This window comes from Manis javanica, chromosome 2 (genome assembly GCF_040802235.1).
Source record: "Manis javanica isolate MJ-LG chromosome 2, MJ_LKY, whole genome shotgun sequence".
NCBI classification, from domain to species: Eukaryota; Metazoa; Chordata; class Mammalia; order Pholidota; family Manidae; genus Manis; species Manis javanica.
Genome location: NC_133157.1, coordinates 200886440 through 200907624, shown reverse-complemented (window position 1 = coordinate 200907624; position 21185 = coordinate 200886440). Strand labels below are relative to the sequence as shown.

Here is a 21185-nt window from a genome sequence, read left to right as displayed (position 1 = left end):
CTCCATTTTAAGTCACTATCATTTCTCAGTGGAAACTAACAAACCAGAAGCCTACACAGTCACTCATAGGGTTCCCTTGTGTTGCTCTTTTCTCTCAATTCCTTTCTCTTCACTGCAGCCAGAATGATCTTCCTGGAGTGCAAATTTTATCATGCAACTCCCTGCGGGAATCTCTGTATCAGGATAATCAGAATAAAATCTCTAATTGCTGGCCCTGGCATCCCTGCTCCTTCAGGTTCAAGTCCTGGCTCAGCCTCAATTTGCACCACTTCTATTGCACTTTATACCCCGGCATTCCTAATTATGCCATGTTCTCACCTCATACACATGCTGTTCCCTTGCCAGGAAGACTTCCTCTTTATCGTTTCCATACCCACTGCCTTCACCTGACTAACTTCACCATCACCTCCTTTGGAAACCTTTCTCAGAACCCCTAAGACTGGCTAAGATGTTCTTGCTCTGTGTCTTCACAGCACTTACTACCCTCTTGCACTTAACTATTTGCACTTTTACTTACCTATTTCTCTATGACTCATCAACTAGACTCCCTGAGGGTATGAATGGGCCCTTATTTCTGGTATATTCCAATAGTGGATATTGTGTTCTTACTAGGATTTCTTGCCATCTCCCAGCTCCTGGGATATTGATTACTGATGACTCAAAGCCATGTACCTTGCTGAGCATTGCCCTAGGATGCAAAAAACTGCCCTGTTCACAGGTACAGCTTCTGTTAGGGATGCTGGGTCACCAATGACTGGGTGACATGGGCACACAAAGGCTTGTTCCTTTCTCTGAAGGGTTGTCTCAGCTCCAGAGCTCCTGGAAGGACTAGGTAGGTCTCCACTGCAACCACACTGAGCATCTGCTTCTCTCCTAGCCAACCTGTCATCCTCACTTTCTTTCACTTGTATCTCCCAAGAATAGTCCCCAATAAATCTGTACACAATTTACAGTTCTTAGTCTTCAGAGTGTATTTCTAGGGAATTCAGTCTACAGTGCTCCCCACAGCCCAATATAGTACCTGGGACATTGTAGATGCTCAAAATGTACTTGATATATGAACAAATGTATGGATAAATGCCATTCAAGGCCAACTCAAGGGAATGCTGACGTACTTGGCATCAGCTATACAAAAGCAGAAAATCTGTATTGTTGGTGTTTCCATTTCTAGGGTCCAGCACAGTGCCTGACTACTTCCTGGCTTTAATGGTCGTTCAAATATTCTCTTCATATGATGAAGGGAGCAGTCTTCCAGAAGCACATAACTCCTTTCTTTATCCATCAGGTCCAAAGTAACACAAGCTAAAAGCATTGAAGGAATGTAATGTTATTTTGCATAAGAATGAAATGTACTGCCTTCAAAGGAAGAAAAACTTATATTGCAAGATACAAAGCAGTTAGAAAATACTTTGTTTTCTACTAGTGTTCAGAGAATTAAACTAACTGAGAATTAAAATAACTTCAGAGTGAGCTAAATCTAATAAGCCTTTTTTAGAAAAAAAAGGTGTATCTTTAGGAAATGCCCAAAGGGATCTGCTTGGAGGGTATATGCCCAGCTTAATGATGCTCTAAGACTTGAAACACCAAGACCCCTCCCCATATACCATTGTAAAGGTCTTTGGGTTATCAGAATAAATCATTGATTGTCCAAATAAAAACTCCAAGATGCTACTCTGGACTTAATCACTTAACTTGGGGGAATATCTTAATGGGAGCAATCACCATGGATTCTAGAAGGAACCAGTGGGTAGAGGTGGGAGTTTTCCAGAACATGAATGGAATTTCAATGGGGTAGAAGCCTAGAAGATAAGCCTCTGTAGGAGAGAGAGGAAAAACCAGGGATAGGAAGTCAGATTAGAAACTGTGGATGTGCTAAAAAGGACCCATCAGATGAAGGGTTAACTTTTTGTGAAGGGCATACATACATACATTTGTACCCTGAGAAAGTTATATTTAGTACTTGGCTTTAATTTTTTCTTTTTTCAAGTGGACTTTACTTTTTAGAATAGTTTTAGATTGACAGCAAAATAAAGCAGAAGGTATAGAGAATTCCCATATATCCCTTGCTACCATACATGCGTAGTCTCTCCCATTATTAACACCCCCCCCCCCCCACTGGAGTGGGACATTTGTTGTAACTGATGATCTCTCGCTGACATGTCATCATCACCCAAAGTCAATAGTTTACATTAAGGTTCCTTTTTGGTTTTGTCTATTGTATGGTTTTGTACTAATGCATAAGTATGTGTACCCATCATTACAGTATCGTAGAGTAGTTTCTATGCCCTAAAATTTTTTTATGGGTCAATTCCCTTTAAGATTACCCAGTCCTTTAATAAAGAAAATTATGTATATGTATACATGCACACACATATCTTGATATTCTGAAGTGATGATTCTGGGAAGGCTGAGGGTTAAGCAATAAAGGAGAGATGGGGCAACTGCCTAGTGAGCAATGGCTTCCTGGATGTTCATGTGTGAAGTTACAGTAGAGTGAGTCAGGGTTCATTACCAAGTGCGACCTGTCAGGGAAGAGGCACCATGGCATTTCAAGTGGACAACTGGGCTTTCAAATGGACAATTTAGGAGTTTCATGACCATGAAACCTGTGCTTGCTCACAACATACCCAAGAGACAAAACCTCTTGGGTTGCATTTCCTCTCCCTCAGGAAGATTCACATTGCACAGCAGCATAACAAAGTCTTCAGAAAATTCTATTAGTAAAGGGAATTACTTAACTGCTTTTAAGACTGCATTTTCCAAAAACTATTGATACATACTCATACCTGTGGTGCCCTGTATAGGGACTGCTACACAGCCAATTGAAGTGCTTTATTTTAACATTAATGTGGCATAACTAGAGAAGATATTCTTGGAGAATTACATGATCTGTGGATGTAAGACTGACTGAAGGTGTGGGCCTATTAGAGGCTGTCACAGTGTTTTCATCCCATTCTTATTGGGTGAAGAATGGGGATGGTGGCTAAGCAATGGGAAAAAGAGTCAAGAGAAGAGGGTAATTGTTTAGGATTAGTTGACCAGACTCAGTCACTACTTTCTATAAGGATGAGAAGCTGGAAGCAGAGAAGTTCATGTAATCATAAAACTTGAGAGTCAGAAGTGACCTTCAAAGTCATCTGCTTTGGAGGTTTTCAAACTTGCATTTAGCCTTAAGACCTCCAAATATCAAAGTTTCAAAGGGAAACCTAAAGTGCAAACCAAAAGAAAGTAGATGGCTGTAGGAGTGTTTTATCAAATAGTGGAGAAAGGAAGAGTGTCGGGGGAGGAATTGCTGTGTTTCCTACTAGGAAATTTTGGCCAGGAATTCTCAGGGCATCTGAGAGAAGTCCCTCAAGATGCAGATTTCACAATTCAAATATTGTTTTCTCCTACTCTCAAAATCTCCCAGGACAAATACTTTTCTGAGGCAGGAAAATTTTACATGAATAATTTTAGAAGCCTTGATTTGTGGGAAGACCCACAGTTTGGTGATTAAAATCCTAGAGTTGACTATTTGAGACCAGTTCCTGGCTCTATCATGCCTCTCCCTACATTAACATCCTATAAGTTGTTTAACTTCTCTGAGCTCAGTTTTCCATTCTATAAAATTTGGATGATAGTGCCTATTTACCAGAGTTATTGTGAAGGTGAAATGAACTATTCCATTTTCAGCATACCACCTGATATAAGCAGCAAGTTTAGCTCATTATTTCATAAATGTTAGCTCATTATTTAAAATGGTTGCTATATACCAAGCCATGTGCTAGGTACTGGAGTTATGGAGTAAAACAAGGTACTATTTAAAAGCCTTCAAATAATAAACGTCATTCATTTACTGAACACTTATTTTTTTCCAAGAATTTTAATTATGTTACTTATTGTGGTGATTTAGAATGTGCACACAAATTCTTAGTCAATCCCTTCAAAAAGGAAAGCCCAATTCTCCTCCACTTAAGTGAAGGCTGGACTGAGGGGCTCAATTCCAGCAAGCCGAATAGGCAGAAGTGGTGATGCATGACTTTTGAGACCAGATCACAAAAGACACGGTGGCTTTTCCTCGCTCTCTTGGATCACTGTCTCTGGGGGTCACCAGCTATCACATTGTGAGGACAATCCAGCAGTCTTGATGAGGTGCATATTGCTAGGCATGGAGGCATCCTGCCAACGGCCAGAACTAACTTGCCAGTTGTGTGAGTGAGCCACCATGGAAGTCCTCCAGCCCCTGTCAAGCCTTTAGAAGGCTACAGCTCTGGCCAACATCTTGACTGCAATCTCATGAGAGCCCCTGAGCTGGAACCATCTAACTAAGCTGCTCCAGATTTCCTGAGCCACAGGAATTGCACGAGATGATTAATGTTTATTATTTTAAGCCACTAAGACTTCTGGCTTAATTTGTTAAGATAGGTAACTATCCTCAAGAAGACCCAGAGAGGGATAAAATGTTACTCATTTTATAGGTGAGCAGAATCAAGGTTGGAAATATTACTTTGTTTCAACTCATTGAGCTGGTATATAATCAGCAGATTTCAAAATTGGATCTATGTCTGCCAGGTCCAGATATTTCTACTCCATCAATGGGCCACTAAGGGCAGAGTCAACAAAACAAAGCACATGTAAGGCAGCACCATCAGGAACCATGCTTTGCAGTTGGGTTTGTTTTTTTTCCTATGAAGAACCCCCAAGGGTCCATAGGAGTGTTACACTAGACAAGCAGAGATCACTTCAACAAATACACACCACATCACTTAAGACACCTACCAGATACTGACCTACCAGCATTTAAAACTGTGGAGCAAATATTAACCGGTAGTTTCCCCCATCCAGGTAAGAGTCACATTCCAGCTTCTAGGGTTCCTGAAAAAAACCAGACCTCTCAGAAATACCTCTGAAATGCCAAATTTTTCTATTAACAGTTACACCAGGCTGGAAAAAGCAAGCAGAAGTCAAACTCTGCTAATGCTTGTCTTATCTCACAAGGCACATCTAGGGTGCACGCGTTCCTTCTTTACCAGGTGCAATCTAAATCATCTCCTATGTCCCATTTTTCTTTCAGTTCTTTGAGTTTGGCAGACATTGGGATTGAGCTCTAGATCATGCCTTCAGGTTTATGAGAACAGTAATCTGTCATCAGTACCTGCAGTGCCTTTTATTGAGCTGTGACTGCATGAATTCCCTCAACTCTTGCTTTCTGACAACTGATGGACTTTTCTCGTCTCTAACTATGAAGGCTCAGACCCATTCTTTCCTTTTTCGACAACATTAAAAATGCTGCTTTTTTTTTCCTGCCCCTGGGAAAATAAGAAAGCACAGAGTTTCCAACCCAGAAAAGGAAAGGCTACAGAAGTTTTATCTATATTTCTTGCCTGCCCTCCAAGAAAAGAAGCACAAGGAGGGGCACCTTTGGGCCCACAACTGTTATCAGTGCAATTCCAGCTCCATATTTTGACTTTGGTCTGTCATTCTCCAAAATTACATATGGCAGAAATACAATATGTGGAAAATTAGAAAGGCCACAGAGTACAGTAGTTAAGCACATGGCCTCCAGAGCTAAAATGTCTGGATGTTTTAAAGCATTTAGGATTTCTGGCAAATCATAACCACTCCATAAATGTTTGATTAATATAGGTAGATTAAATCTATTGAGCAAACTCCCATTTTTTTAAGAGACTTACCTCTACTATAAGATGGAGCTTTAATTTCCTAATTTAATCCTCACAAAACCAAACAGCATATTAAGGTATTCAAGATGAGAAGATAAAATCTGGAACTGTCTATTCATACCCCCCATTCAAATCTAGGAATTAGATTGTAATAAAGGCAGAATGTTTTGAATATACAGACATCTGCATAAAGTCTTTCATGTTCTCTAATTTTGGTGTCCCAGGAAATTATACTGCAAGACTATACACATAAAATTACATGTCCTCTATTTCATGAGGCAACACAAGGCATTTTCTTTTATTTATTTATTTTTATTTTGCTATCATTAATGTACAATTACACGAACATTATGGTTACTAGACTCCCCCTATTATCAAGTCCCCACCACATACCCCATTACAGTCACTGCCCATCAGCGTAGTAAGATGCTATAGTACTACTTGTCTTCTCTATGTTATACTACCTTCCCCATGTCCCCCCGCTAAATTATACTTTCTAATAGTAATGACCCTTTTTCCCCCTTACTCCTCCCTTCCCGCCCATCCTCTCCAGTCCCTTTCCCTTTGGTAACTGTTAGTTCATTCTTGGGTCCTGTGAGTCTGCTGCTCTTTTTGTTCCTTCAGTTGTTTCTTTGTTCTTATACTCCACAGATGAGTGAAATCATTTGGTACTTGTCTTTCTCTGCCTGGCTTATTTCACTGAGCATAATACCCTCTAGCTCCATCCATGTTGTTGCAAATGGTAGGATTTGTTTTCTTCTTATGGCTGAAAAATATTCCATTGTGTATATATACCACATCTTCTTTATCCATTCACCTACTGATGGACACTTAGGTTGCTTCCATTTCTTGGCTATTGTAAATAGTGCTGAGATAAACATAGGGGTGCATATGTCTTTTTCAAACTGGGCTCCTGCATTCTTAGGGTAAATTCCTAGGAGTGGAATTCCTGGGTCAAATGGTCTTTCTATTTTGAGTTTTTTGAGGAACCTCCATACTGCTTTCCGCAATGGTTGAACTAGTTTACATTCCCACCAGCAGTGTAGGAGGGCTCCCACACAAGGCATTTTCAAGCACAAAGTTGCCCATTCCTGATTTTTACCTTATACTTTTACATGAGAATCTAACCCTATCTAAGAGCTCTTGTTAAATTTTGTTGTGCATTAGACGTCATGTTACTAAATTAACTTCTTATGTCCTAGGCATAAACTGCTATGTTCAGTTGTGGTATGTTTCTTTCTTAGCTCTGTACAACCATGGAGCCCCAGGATCATTCATGGAAGTGGTTGAGGGCAGAACTATGCAGTCAGCGATAGGTCTTTGGTAATAATCATTTCACAGATTGAACATTGTGCAAAGCACCTTGCCTACATATTCTCATCGATTCTATCCAGTGTAGTTCATGCAGCAGACTCAGGAGTCAGCCTTATGACTGACCCTGCCCCATCTTGTTCACACCCAGAGAAAATGGAAATTCACTGCGATGACTTCTGGGTGTAAGAATAGTGCCTTATCAACTCTGTTGATCCATGAGGCAAGTGGGACCTGGATTCCTTAGAATTGTATTGTTATCACTCAGTGAATTGGTTAAGTCCACTCTACTTGTATCACCTGGCCCTTTAAGATTAATTCCCCTTCTCATTGTTGACTCCAAAAGCCCTACATACTCAGAAATATATGAGCCGTGTGCGAGCGCGTGCGTGCACGCACACACACACACACACACACACACAGACAAAGTACCTGATTGGTGTTGGGGCCTACCTTTGCTTAAAAACAATGGCTAAATTTACCTTTTTGCAAAATCTAGCTTCTACCATCTTCTGTGGTATTCTCAAATGTCAGTGTGAATTAAAATCACTAGAGGACTTGTACACCACAGAATGCTAGTTCTACCCCTGAGGTCCTGATTCAGTAGGTCTGGGTGGGGTCCAAGAATTTTAATTTCTAACCTTCTTTCAGGTAATGCTGATACTGTGGGTCCAGGATCCAGACTGTGAGAACAACCACTCTAGTTTAGAAAAGATGGTATAGGATTCTTGCCTATTGCAGGTTGAATTGTGTTGCTAAAATAGATATGTTGAATGCCTAACCCTGGGTCCTTGTGAATGTGACCTTATTTGGGAATAGGATCTTTGCAGATGTAATCAAACTAAGGTCAAGTCATGCTGGATTAGGGTGGGCCCTAAATACAATGACTGATGTCCCTGTAAGGAAGAGAGATTTAGAGACAGAGACTTACTCATGAAGAAGACCATGTGACGAGGAGGCAGAGATCACTGATGAGGCTACAAGCCAAGGAAACCTAAGGATTGCCAGCAATCACTAGGACCTTGGAAGAGTCATGAGAATATTATTTCCTGGAGCCTTCAGAGGAAGTATGGTCCTGCCAACACCTTCATTTCAGACTTCTAGACTCCAGGACTGTGAAGGAATAAATTTCTGCTGTTTTAAGCCACCCAGCTTGTGGTACGTTGTTATGGCAGCCACAAGGGGCTAATGCACAGTCATTGTGGAGACTGAGCACTTAGCCCAGTCCTTCAGCCTTCCCGAGGTTTACATCCTTGCCAGGGTTGCCTCATGGGCAGAGTATGTTTCCTCATGCCTTAACTTTGAGATTGGCCATGTGACTTGCTTTGACAAGTGACACAAGGGAAGAAGTGAACCTGCTTCAGTCCTGAGCCAGACCTTAAAAGTCTTGCATGCTTCCTTTTGCCCCTTGCTCCTCTTCTATTTCTATGAGAATGGCTTCCCTTAGGAGCCGCTGCCCCTCCAGCCTGGCACAAAGCCAGCCCAAACTCCCCCCAAATCTGCAGTGAGAAGCAGAGCTGCTCCAGCCTCTTGCTAACCCACTAAACCATGCCAGCATCTAGAACAGGACCTGGGTTCAGACTCTGATTGGTGTGACCTGGGCAAACCTTTTCTTTTCCTCAACTCTGGAATGAGGAGGCTAGATTCACTTGTCTCCAAGTCATTTTTTAATTGATTCTAAGTATAAAAATATCTTCTTCTAAGAGAATGGAACAATAAAACAAACAAACAAAATATTAACTTGCTGATTCTTTGTAGACCTAATCATGATTAGGTATTTTATTCACGCACTCATTCAACCAGGCATTATTTAAAAATACATAATACATGTGTTAAGTATTTATTATGTGCCAGACACAGTACTGGTGGCAGAGATGTCAAAGGTGAGTAAAACCAGAGTCTCCACCTGTCCCTATACAATGAGTGGAGGCTCTGACATTGTTGAAATGCAACCCAGCTCTGACTCCTCCAGCATGGTAGCAGAAGACCCAGAGGAAGCCCACATTCACAACAGATGCTGCAAGAAGATGTGACAAGACTCAGTGACAGGTGACTATAGCATGTAGTAGAGGGGAATGTTGAACAAGTCTCTGGTTAGGCATTTTGGTCTCTGTCTCTTTAATAAGGTTGCTCAATAGAAGCTACAGATTAGAACCTCCTGAAGTACTTGAGAAAAGAAAAATGCTGGGGGTGGAGTCCTACCCCAAGAGATTCTGATTTACTTTGTCAGCATTAGTATTAATGTATTTTTTTTTTTTTTTTACTGTACTGTCTTCATTCACAAAAATAGATCCAGGATAACTGCTTTGTATAGAATGTATCCTGTATTAGTTTCTATTGCTGCATAACAAATAAAGCAAATTAACAAATTAACAAAAAGTAAGCAGATATATAGCCATTTAAAAAAATATTCATTTATTAACTCACAGTTCTGTAGTTCCCAGGGATGGGTGGGCTCACCTGCATTCCCTGTTCAGGTTTTACAAGACCTAAATCAAGGTGTCAGGTGGGTTGGAGGCTTATCGGAAGTCTCTGGGTAAGAATCCATTTCCAGGCTCACTCAGATTGTTGGCAGTATTTAGTTCCTTGAAGCTATAGGACTGAGGGTCCTTTTTCCTTGCTGGCTGGCTGCCAGGGGCCACCTGTATTCCTACTCAAAGGAGTGACTGATGTGCTGAGTTTTTCATGTCTATAATCCGAGTTCCTCTTCTGCTAGAAAAAAAATCTTTCTTGATTGATCAGATTAGGCACACTTGGACAATCTTCCATCTTTTTAATGTCAACTATGCCTTAAAACATAATACAACCACAGGAGGAATAACCCATCACATTCATAGGTACTGGGGATTATGGCATGAATCTTGAGGGCCATTTCTAGAAATTCAGTCTACAATATACCACAAGCATCTAGACAAATGCAGGGCACATTGTAAATCCTCAAAACATTCTTGTTAAATGGCATAGAATGGAATGAACTGTCACTTTGCTATGGTAAAGAAAGCAAGGCATACATAATCAAAGAGTGGGTGATAAGTGGGTCATTTGTCATATGTAATTGAATCTAATATTCCTTTTTTAAACTTTGCTTTGGAGTATAAGAAATACACACACTTCCACAAATCAAACATATAGAGCTGGATACACTTTCACACACATTATACACGTGAAAACAGCACACAGCTCAAGAATTAGAATACTCTCAGCACACCAGATGCATCCATAAGGCTTCCTTCCAGTAACTACTATTCACCCCTTAACCTCCTGCACACACAGAAGAAGCACTATCCCGACTTCTAATGCCCTAGATTGGTTTTGTCTGGTTTTATATATATATATGGAATCACACAATACATATTTTCAACCATTTTTTTGTTCATCACTCTGCTTGTGTGTTTTGGCAGGCAGCCTCTAAGATGACCCACAATGATTCAACCTCCTACTATTTATGGCCTTCCCTTAAGCAACGTGCATCTAATAGAATATGGCAACTTTGAGGGGATGGCAGTTCTATGATTAGGTAACAAAAGGTTGTGCCTTCTATCCTGCTGGCAGACTCCACTGCTTTCTTAGCTTGCATGCTTTAATGAAGCAGGCCGCCATGATGAAGAGGCCCCTGTGGCAAAGTATAAGGATGGCCATCAGCCAGCAAAGAACTGATGCCAGCCATCCAACAGACTGTGAAAAACTGAATTCTTTCAACAACCATGTGAGCTTGGAAGCTGATTCTTCCCAAGATGAGCCTTCAGATGGCTTCAACCCAGCCAACACCTGGATTGCAGCCTGTAAAAGACCATGTAGTAAACATCCCAGCTAAGTTGTGCCCAAATTTCTGTTCCACAGAAACTGATATAATGCACGGCTATTATTTTAAGCCACTAACTTTTGGGGTGATTTGTTACCAGCAGAAGGTAACTAATGCATGTGGTTCACCTGTATTGTTGTATGTGATTGCAGTCCATTCATTCTCATTACTTTATAGTTGGGTTTGGTAAATCTTTTTTCTGGAAGGGCCAAACAGGAAATATTTCAGGTTTTGCAGGCCAAAAAGCAAAACTGAGGATATTATGTAGCTACTTCAATATAATTTTCATGTCACAAAATATTATTTATCTTTTGATTATTTCCCAACCATTTAAAAATGTAAAAACCATACTTCACTCATGAGCTATACATATAAAGACAGACAGTAGACCATATTTGGCCCTTGGGCCAAAGTTTGCTGACCCTGCTAAATAGGATGGTTTGTCATCTATTGTTGATGAACCTTCAGTTTGTTTCCAGTTTGCAACTACTGAAAACAAAGCAGCCACAACATTCCTGTAAATGTCTTTTGGAGAAGATGTGTATGTGTATACATATCTGTTTCGTATATCCTAAGAGTGGAACTGCTTAGTCACAGGTAAGCATATATTCAACTGATAAACTAAATGGTTTTCCAAAGTGGTTGTTTCAATTTGTACAACACCAGTGGTATGTACGAATCCTTAATTCTCCACAATCTTGCCAAGAGTTGGTATAGTGGAAACTGTTCTATTTTTTTTAAGCTTACCAGGTGATTCTAGTATTTGGCCATTATTGAAAACCCCTGCTTAATGGCTGCTTTTCCTTGGTTGAATCACATGAAATTTATAGGAAAAAACAGTTAAATATTGGCTATTTCATATGGTTAAACTAATATTTCCTTCATATCTTATTTATATTTATACTAAAAAATGAAACTCAAGCTAGAATGCACATCAGTCAGGAAAGATCTTGAAGACTTTGGGCTGAAATAAAGTTTTTAAATTAAAAATGGATTTCAATGACTTTTATATTTTAGTACAACCCAGATCCTTAAAAGCTGAAAACAGACCAATGGTTTTCACCCTTGATGCAGATTAGAATCATGTGTGGATTTTTCAAACTCAAATGTTTAAAAACCTACCTAAACCCTTACAAATCCAGATTCTGTCAGACTTAGGTGGGGCTTAGGAATGTGTGTCTGTAAAAGGCTGATGCAGAGAAAAGGTTAAGAACCATTGATAATGTTTGGCCCACAGCTTTCCTCTCCATGTGTTCAATCTAAGGAAAGGGTAACTGTTTTGGTGGTGTCATATACTTGAGAGGGGAGTGAAGCACCTGGATTTGAATTCATTCTAGATTTTCTAATGCTTGACTGCATGTTAGGTTTGAAAAATTGTTTTATCCATGGCAGCTGTATCTCACTGAACAAGTCTCTCTACTGTACCAAGGGTAGAAGACTTGGGTTTGATAAACACAGCTCTATGGACTCAGAGTTAAAGCATCACCAAGGGCATTTCACAGTTACACACAGGTATTTTTAAAACCACCCAGACACAGTCATATTACCCAACAGGAGGACTAAGCACGTAGTTAGTGACCAGAAAAGCAGGTGCGCACATGCACTCTCAGAAACAAAATTGTTTTGTTTAAAAAAATATTATGACAGAGACAGACACAGAAAATCTAAGTAGTCATCTTAATAGGAAGAATGGGATCTTTGTAATTCCTTAAATTTATTTTCCGGAATAGTTTTTAAAAAATTATACATGGTGGGGGGAGGTAGATGAGCTGGGGGCTGGGTGAAAGGAGGTGGTACCCTATGCACTTCTGAGCTCAAGGTCTGCAAGAGTGCAGTCCTGGGTTAGATTTGTTTGTAAGGCCATTCCCTACCGCTACCAGCCATAACTACATCTGTATTTCACATGCAGAGGGGAAAAAGAGTTTGGGAACTTCATTTTCATCAATATTTACCAGCTCTGGAACTCTGTTGTCCTCCAGGTGATTCTCTTTTTCCAGTCTGCTTATAGAACCCCAGCACCTGGAGTTAGGACCCAGGTTCAGAAGTTGTAAGAAGACAATTCTTCAGCGCCGTTCACCATGAGGCTCTATCACAGACCCCCAGTGGGCTCCCAGACCCAGCAAACTGAAAGCCTCCTACTTTGGAGCTGGTCAGGCTTCCACCCTCTGACACCCTCAGGTGGAATCTTGTAGGTTTGGCTCCAAAGACCAACCCTTTGGGGATGATGCCTCTTCGGGGTTTTTAAGCCATCCCTCACCCCTTTGCCAAGTAGTTAGCAACATAACCCACGTGGAGTAACAGAAGACAGCTGTATCACCTGGCGGGATTCCCTAAACCCCACATATCCCAGGGCTCCAAGGAACAAGTTTTAGCTGCACCCTGAGCGGCAACTCCCTGGGCAGGCAGAGAACCACAGCCGGCCGGTGGCTCTGCTCTCCTTACGGAACGGGTGGCCAAAGAGGCCAGAGAACAAGCCTAGAAGGTCACAACACAAACCCTGGCACCTTCTGCCCTATACGCAGACCCTGCCAGGTGCTTACCCGCCTCTAATTGACAGGGAGGATCTCAATCCCGGGTCTCTTAAGTGCCGAGCGAACCCCCGCGCACGGCATCCTGGGAAATGTAGTCCCAGCCCCTCCCGGGTTCGGCACTTCTCCCGAGACCCTCCTGAGAGGGCGTCGCCCTGCCCCGGCCAGCTAAGGCTGGAGTTGCGGGCCGAGTGCGGCGGCGCGGCCGCGCCGCACAGAGAACTTAAGTGCTGTCCTTGTCCGGAGCGAAGTGAGGGAACTACACTTCCCAGGACGCTCTGCGCCGAGCCGGGAGCGGACAGCCTCGCTCTGCGTGACCGCGGCAGGTTGGTCCTGGAGCAGATGAGCGCAGAATATTTAGGCGAAAGCGCGAGGCGGGGGGAGCGCGGGGCCGGAGGAGTACCTCGGCCAAGAAAATTATGCATGCGTTAGGGAAGCTCTGAGAGAATGGCTGTAGAAGGTAAGGGACGCTTGGGCGTTTTAAGCTCCCTCTTCACCCGCGCACCCCAATACACACATCCTGATGAATCTTGGGGAACGTGGGGAGGAGAGGAAAGGGGATGGTGGTGGAGAGCGGGCCCTTTCCTCCTACACCACTTGGCACTTACCTGAGCCACGGAAGGCCAGTAGGCGCTTTATTCGGACGCTTTGGAAAGACTCATAGGTGTGCAGGACTTTAGGGTTGAAGACGAAGAGTACCCCTAATGTGACACGATGTGCTGAGAATGGGGGAGAGCCGGATAGACCCACATGAGGTCGCGGTTCTGCGGTGCCCCTTTCGCTGTCCCCTCCTGCTAGGGCCGGCTGGATGGCTACCAGGTTAGGGATGCTGGCTTTGTCCCCACACGTGGGAGAGGACCCTGGCCCAGTGCGTCATTGGGAAGCTTGGACTGCGATTGGGTCGGGGCCCCTCGTCTACCCGGCAGTGGGGGCAGCAGATGTACCCAGAGGGTGGAGATGTCCTACACCTGTCTCTGTTTATACAACCCTCCAGGGGTTAGCAAAGTTTGCAGACGCAGAACAGAATCAGCCAGGGATAAAAAGGACAACCAACATTTTCAATTTGGGTCAAGACCAAAGAAGGTTTTTCTTTGAAGACTATCTTCCTTTTTCCAAATGTAGTGTTGGCCTTTGCCTTTGCAGTTTGGGTTGGACACTCCTGCCTCCTCTGAACTTCCTGGTTGAAAGCAGGGACGGGAGGTTTGTGAGAGATCCCGGGTTTTCATTTCAGATTCTCTTGGAATACAGGCTTTCTTGTTGAGGGCAGTAAAATGTGGACCAAATGTGTTTGTGATGTCACGTTAGAGGTCAAACTCCGCCTGAATGATAAAATTAAATAATCATGGAACTAAAGAGGAGCCGACGTTTATCTACTGGGTGAGGTTCCTGAGCCGGGTTCAGGTAAGAGGGGTAGGAAAGAGGGCACGCCCGCCAGCTGCATCAGGCTCCCTGCCAAAGGGAAATGAGCCCATTCCTTGTAGACTAGAGGCAGAAAGGAACCTCAAGGGCTGGCTTGCTTCCCGCCCCCGCCCCCACCCCCACCCCAGGAAAGAGCAATTGAACTAATCTGACTCCCGCACTTTATAATGACTTTAACCATTTGATGTAGCAGTAACCCAGCTCCTACGCTCAGAGAGCTCATTAACTCAGGACAGTGTTGCTTTTGGGCTCTCTCAGGTTTAGACATCTCAAGCTGTTCACTTCTAATAATCTATCTATATTTAATACACTTATTTATATATACCTTGGTTTTTAAATCATAAATAAATACATATATGTATAAAGAACACATACATGGCTTTGAAAAAACGAATAGCCAAAGATGTTTCTAAGTCTTCCTTTCTCTGCATGTATAATAACAGGGTGAGAATCTGGTTTTTTTTTTTTACGTTGTTATAGTTGATGGTAAATGAAACAAGACTTCAGTGGGAAAAATAAAAGTCATCCTGAGCTTAAGGCCAAGGGTAAGTTGACCTACTGGCACCCTGTCTCCCTTACCCATCTTCAGATGACATTATTATCTTTCCACTATGCTTCTGTGTTCCCAAATGAGGGACACTCCCACTGGTTGCCAATCCCCAGTGTATTTGAAAACAATTTCCTGCTCACTGTAAGACATATAGAATTAGTCATATTTCTTGCGTGATAGGTCATTATACCAGAAAAGCAAGACTTTTGAAAACAAGGGCTTTGGAAGGAAGGTTGCATGAACTGTAGAGAGCATATTTTATTTTCTAATGACTTACTTGGTTAAAGTATTTATCTGGTAAACAGGGGAGCCTGAGTTTGAATCACAGTGAAGTATCATCTTGAAGAATGAAGGGAGTAGTTTAAACTGTGACTGCAAATAGGATTCCTATCACTGGTTTTTGCAAAGGCATTTTTTTCAGCTTGGACTGAGCCCTTCCTGGGTACTCTCACTTAGTCTTTCAAGGCTCAGGGAATCTACTTCCTTTGAGAACCTGTCCCAGGGCTCTACCCTAGTCTATGTGAGGTGTTTCAGCCCTGGGTCCTGGCACCTGTACTTACATCTATCCTAACACCAAGCTTAAACTATCTCTTACTAGACTATAAAACTCTAACCCCTTGGGTGTTGGGACCAGGCTCTCGTTGACTTGCTATTCCGCAGCAGTAGCACAGTACCTGACTCATAATAGGTCCTCAATAAAAGCTCATGGAATTCATTGGAAATAAATCATGGAGCTTTTGTTACTGACTCCATAAGAGTGCATAGGGCTTTCTTATCCCAAATGCCACAAAACAAGCAACTTTTGAGAGATTTGAAGGTAGGGAAGAATTTTAAAGGAAGTGCCCTCCCTTCAGTCTTTTGTCTTGATGCTCAAAGAATCTTCAAGAGCAGTGTTTCTCATCTGAGGGGCAATTGTCCTTCTAGGGTATGTGTGTGATATGTAGGGGCTATTGTTATTTTGTGCCCATGGCCAGGGATGCTAAATGTCCTGCAGTGTACAGCCATATGATACAAAGTTCCCAGCCCAAAACCCACTAATGAAGACCACATTCCGTGAGAAACACTGATTCAGAGAGTAATGACCTTTGCCAGAGGAAATGGAATAGGAAATATGGTACATGTTTCTTAACATCTGAACTTTACACATCTGGAAAAAAATGGGTACCTTTATTGTTTACTTCCCAAGAAAATTGTGAGGATTAAATAAGAGGGTTTATAGAAGGAAACCTGGAATATAGATCCTTAGTAAATATTTTCTGTGTCCCCTTCTACCTCCTGTGTTCATTAAGATATATGTGTGTACGCCACTTGGCATGTGTATTTTATTTTGAATTTTCAGTTCATGTAAATCTTTCTAATTAGTATCAAATTAGGAGGTTTTTTTACAATGTGTAACCTGTTAAGCTTGAACCTGTAGAAGTGTTAAGAGCAAGTAGGGAGCTCATTCATTTTGCTGAACCTGTAGCATTGAGTTTAAGATGAAAAAGAGTGCTCTTTGTTTATTTTATGGATAGCCTGTTTTCCTCTCTGAATTTAATTGCAGCATCCTGTTTCTTTTCCCTAGCCTGGAATATTGCCCATGCCTTTCATTTATGGGCAACTGGGCAGTTCAGAGTGTGCTTTGCAGCCATATACCTTATGGTCTGCATTCAGATTGGGATTATATTGGCATCCCCCACTCTTTTTAAAACATTGTATTGTACTAAATTACTCCAAATAGCAGGAGAACTAGGGCTGCTAGAGAGGAGGTAGCATGCAGAAACCAGAGTAATCCATTCTCTATGAATAGACTCTGTAGGCAGCCGTGTCCATGCAGCTGATGTCTTCTAACAAATGGGTTGCAGTATTACCCAGAGGGGGAGGAAAGTGGATTCATCCGGGACAGTGTAGTATTCATCTTTGTAGTCCAACATTGGTGCCTGGCACTTGGAGAACTGCAGTAATTGTTTTGTGAATGAAGTATAAGTGCCCCAAAGCAAGAGAAGGGTTTTCCTACTCCTTGTCCCCAATTCCTCCCTTTGCTTCATCCTCAGAGCTGTGTAAGAAAAGTGGGTGGAAGAACCTTGTACATGGTGTTCATATTCTAGATCTAATAGGACAGACCCTCCTACATGGCAGAAAATCTTCTCCAATATTCAGCAACCTCTCCTCAGACCTCCCCCAAGATTTGAAATGGAAGGCCATGCACTCTTAATGACATCTGTGTTAGGGAATCTGAATTCTCCATCCTAAGTGAACAAATCAGCTTATCAAGTGGCCTCTGATAAGGCATTCAATGCTCAGTTTCTGTACTTTTTCTTCTGTAAAAGTATCATGCTGTCTCACCAAAATATTGTAAGGATAAATAACAGTGGCTGGGAAAAAGGGCAAATGGGATAGTCAAAGCACTCATAGCAAAAAGAAGCAGTCATAAATGATAGCTTTGTAGCCTGCGTAAATTCAGAACTGAGTCACAGTCACGATGGGAGATAAAAACGTCATCTTTATTTCAAGGCTACATGGGTTATTTTTTTCTGACTTTGGGTTGGATGATAAAGTGGACTTGCTGATATTGCACCCCAGCAATGGATGTACTGAGAAGTTCCTGCCTCCGCAACACTGACAGCCTGGCGAGCAGGGAGAAGATGGACTCCTGCAGAAGGCGGGTGGGACCCAAAGGGAACGAGGGAAGTCTGAGCCACCTATGCTTTGCTCCCTTTCACAGACTGACTTGCATGTCAGTAGTTGTCTCCTCTCCTGAGATGAGCCGGTGAGGGAGTGGAGAGAGACCAGAAGTGTCATTCTCAAGGATTTCCCTTCATTTGACACATGAAGCAAGGAGGAAGATGGCTCTTGGTGTTAGCCCACCTGCACTTGTCATTTGCACCCACCTCTTCTACTCGGTGGTGCTTTCTGAGGGCAGGCACTGGTGCCTTATACCTGGCCCAGGGTGGATGCTGCATGAAGCTTGTTGACTGAATGAATGGGTGGGATTTTGGGTGCTTTGGATTTCCACAGTAGCCCCCTTACACCCCTAAGGAGAACTCCCAACTGTGTTCATCTACAAAGTGGATGTTGTAACCGCAGTGGGACTGTGGGCAGATTTCCCTGACAGGCACTTATCTGTGTAGCATTGTGGTGTTATGGTTCAATTAGTTGTTCTCTGATTCTCTTCCCTTGCACTTCTCACCAGGGTCTTCTGAAAAAATTACTTCCTAATTTTAATTTTGTTCTTTAGCCCATGAGATCTGGCTTTCCTGCACCAGCAGCTTCTATTAATCACTCTCTAGGACATGAGACTAGTGACCAGAAACCCATAATTCAATTTCTGTCCAGTGACTGTGTATGAATGAGAAGTAGGGCTTTGAGCCCTGGTTCTGTACTTGCCGTGGCAGTAATTCTTGCCACCCTGTCTCTTCCTCAGGACCTCTCAGCCAGTTCAGACAGGGCTTCTGTCTAATAAAGTAGCTGTGTTCTGTAATGCTGAGTCATAGTAGATACTGTGGAGACATGTTGCAGGAGGGGCAGCCAGGGGAAGCTGGTGCTTGAACTCTGGGGAGTCAATGTCAGATGTGCATTTAATTAGGAGAAAGGGGGAATATTGCAAACTCTCCTTCAGTGGTATTTAGGCAGGTTTTGCATTTTCTGTTGGTGAGCAGTAGAGTACTCCCTCTGGGCAAGGAACTCTACTAGATTTGGAGGCAGTCTAATGAAGTTAGCCTGCTCTGCACCCCACAAACCCCTGGCCTCCACCTTAGTGAAGGAGACAGAAGCAGGTTAGGTGGAGTGATACAGGTGCTAAATAAAAGTCCAAGCAACTTAGTGTGGGAGGTCTGAGAACACATAGAGCATTTAGTTTTTAGCTGGATGGGGAGAGCCTAACCAAGGGAGAATTTGAGTGAGATTTTGAATAGGGTGTTGATGGGTGGGGAACAAGGGAAAGGGCATAAAACATTGTGTATGTAGAATATGTTCTACCTAATGGATTTTTTTCCTCCAAGCCCTGACATTGCAGTTATTTAGCCCTGTATGGGCAGGAGCATGAATGAGGATGCTCCTAAGTCATGTCTGGTACATTCCCTTTCCTATGGGCTCTATTACCTGTTTGACCAAACCTTCATCACTCCCCACAGCCCAGTTGGGTCTTGCATATAGTGCTCTTGAAACCATAGGAGCAAGCAAGGAAAGCTACTCTCCTATAAATCAAGTGGATTCCTCCCCGATTTTCTGAAATGGAATGTAGCAGCACAACCAGCTCTGAGCTGGCTCACGAGAGCAAGCTTGGCTATATTTAGCCTATTTTTCTAAAGTGTGGGTGCAAGAAGCTGCTGTACAGCTCGCCTCCCCAAATGAAGAGCACGAAGGGGCGGCAGCTGTCGGGTGACAGGGGCAGCCACTTCACTTCCTTCAGTTGCTTTTTCCAAGGGCACTGGGGCTGGGAGAAGCCAGCTGGCGAGTTTTGTTCCCTTGCCTCTCAGCTGCCCTTGCTGATGTAGAAGGTGTTTGGTGGTCCATCCAGCAATATCCAAGTCTTCAGTGATTTGATAGATGTTTGTAGACTGGTGTCTTGCCTGAGGATTTCAGCCCAGGGCAAGTTCAATGGATTCAGTGAGACTGAGAAATGACAACGGAGGTTCTTGGGGTAAAAGTGTTTTTACCTGGCTTTATTCTTACGATGGTAGGTTGAGCACTAGAATCATGTCTGCATCCAGCAGTCTGCAGGTCTGTAATCTACCTCCATCTCTGCCTTTGCCCAGAGCACTGGGCAGAGCTCTTTATATAGTGACTCAGTCAATAATAGCTTATTGCCTAGGGTGAGGAAGCATTAGCCTAGCAGTAGGGCAATTACATCATCAAGTAATTTAGGGTCAGGTGAGGATCCTGGGCACAAGAAGTTCCATTTTCCCTACAACTGGCCATGGGCTGTGAACCTCAGAGCTTCAGCTGGCCTGGGAAGCTGAGTTGCAGATGGGCTCAGGCCTGCTTGTGTCTCACCATGGGGGCCGTCACACTCACAATACCCATTTAAATGTACAGGCTCTCCAACCAGACTGGATGTGAAGCCAAGCTCTGCCAAAGGCCTGTCACATGGGCCTGGGCAATGCACTAAACAGTGCTGAGACTCCTGTGTGCATCTATCAGATGGGGATATTAATAATAATGACCTCATAGGCATGTTGAGAGGTTTAAGTTAGTAGCAGTGAAGCTCTTAGAACCCATTCTGTCAGTTGCACAATAAATATTTAGTAAATGTTAGGCAAGGTGGTGGTGATGTCCTCTGTCTCTCCTTGTCTTCTTGCCACACTTAAAAAAGCACCAAGATATTTTTATGATTCTGTGGTCATATAGTGTTTGATATAATAGTAGGTGCTCAATGAAGGAATGTATGGTTCAAGCTGGGATAAAACCAAAAAATATAACTGATAAAATATAAAACTTCCCTACTTTTAAATGTATTACTTAATTAAATGAATACTTTATTCATTACCTGATCCCCTGCTGTTAGGAGGCAACAAAGGGAAGTAAAAGTTATGAGTATGTTTACTAAGACTCAACACTTAATTTTTCCCTACCAAAAAGTTATTTGCCACTTAACACCTACAATTTTGTGGGCTGAACTCTTTCTGATGGTCTAATAATAACCCAGTCATACAATATGAAAATTGTTGCAAAAATAAATTTCAGGTCTTGCAAAAGTGGAAAAATTTCATGGACTTTATGAAAGTGACCGTGGAAAACTGATGGACTCATACAGCCATGACTCAATTAAGATCTGGCAGAGTTAGGCCAGATGACCATTAAATATAACCGAAAAAACCTTTCACTTAGTGTAATGCATTTGACCTAAGATGCTGACTTGATAGACAGCAAAGAAAACTATTAGGATCATCTAAAGATTAAGCGAAGTCTTTGAAAAGTGCCCTAAAGTATTTTGG

The 21185-nt window shown here is 42.5% G+C and overlaps 1 protein-coding gene across 12 annotated transcripts in view; it reads left to right on the top strand.

Moving 5' to 3' along the window:
• The first annotated feature begins 13621 nt into the window (after positions 1 to 13621).
• The window catches only part of SAMD12 (sterile alpha motif domain containing 12), a 392988-nt gene continuing 385424 nt past the window's right edge, over positions 13622 to 21185 (top strand). For all 12 annotated transcript variants that reach the window (XM_037010846.2, XM_037010841.2, XM_073229999.1 and 9 more), the window contains exon 1: positions 13622 to 13761. In XM_037010846.2, the coding sequence (XP_036866741.1) occupies positions 13749 to 13761 (13 nt within the window). In that variant the 5' untranslated portion in view covers positions 13622 to 13748. The remainder of the gene's footprint in view (positions 13762 to 21185) is intronic.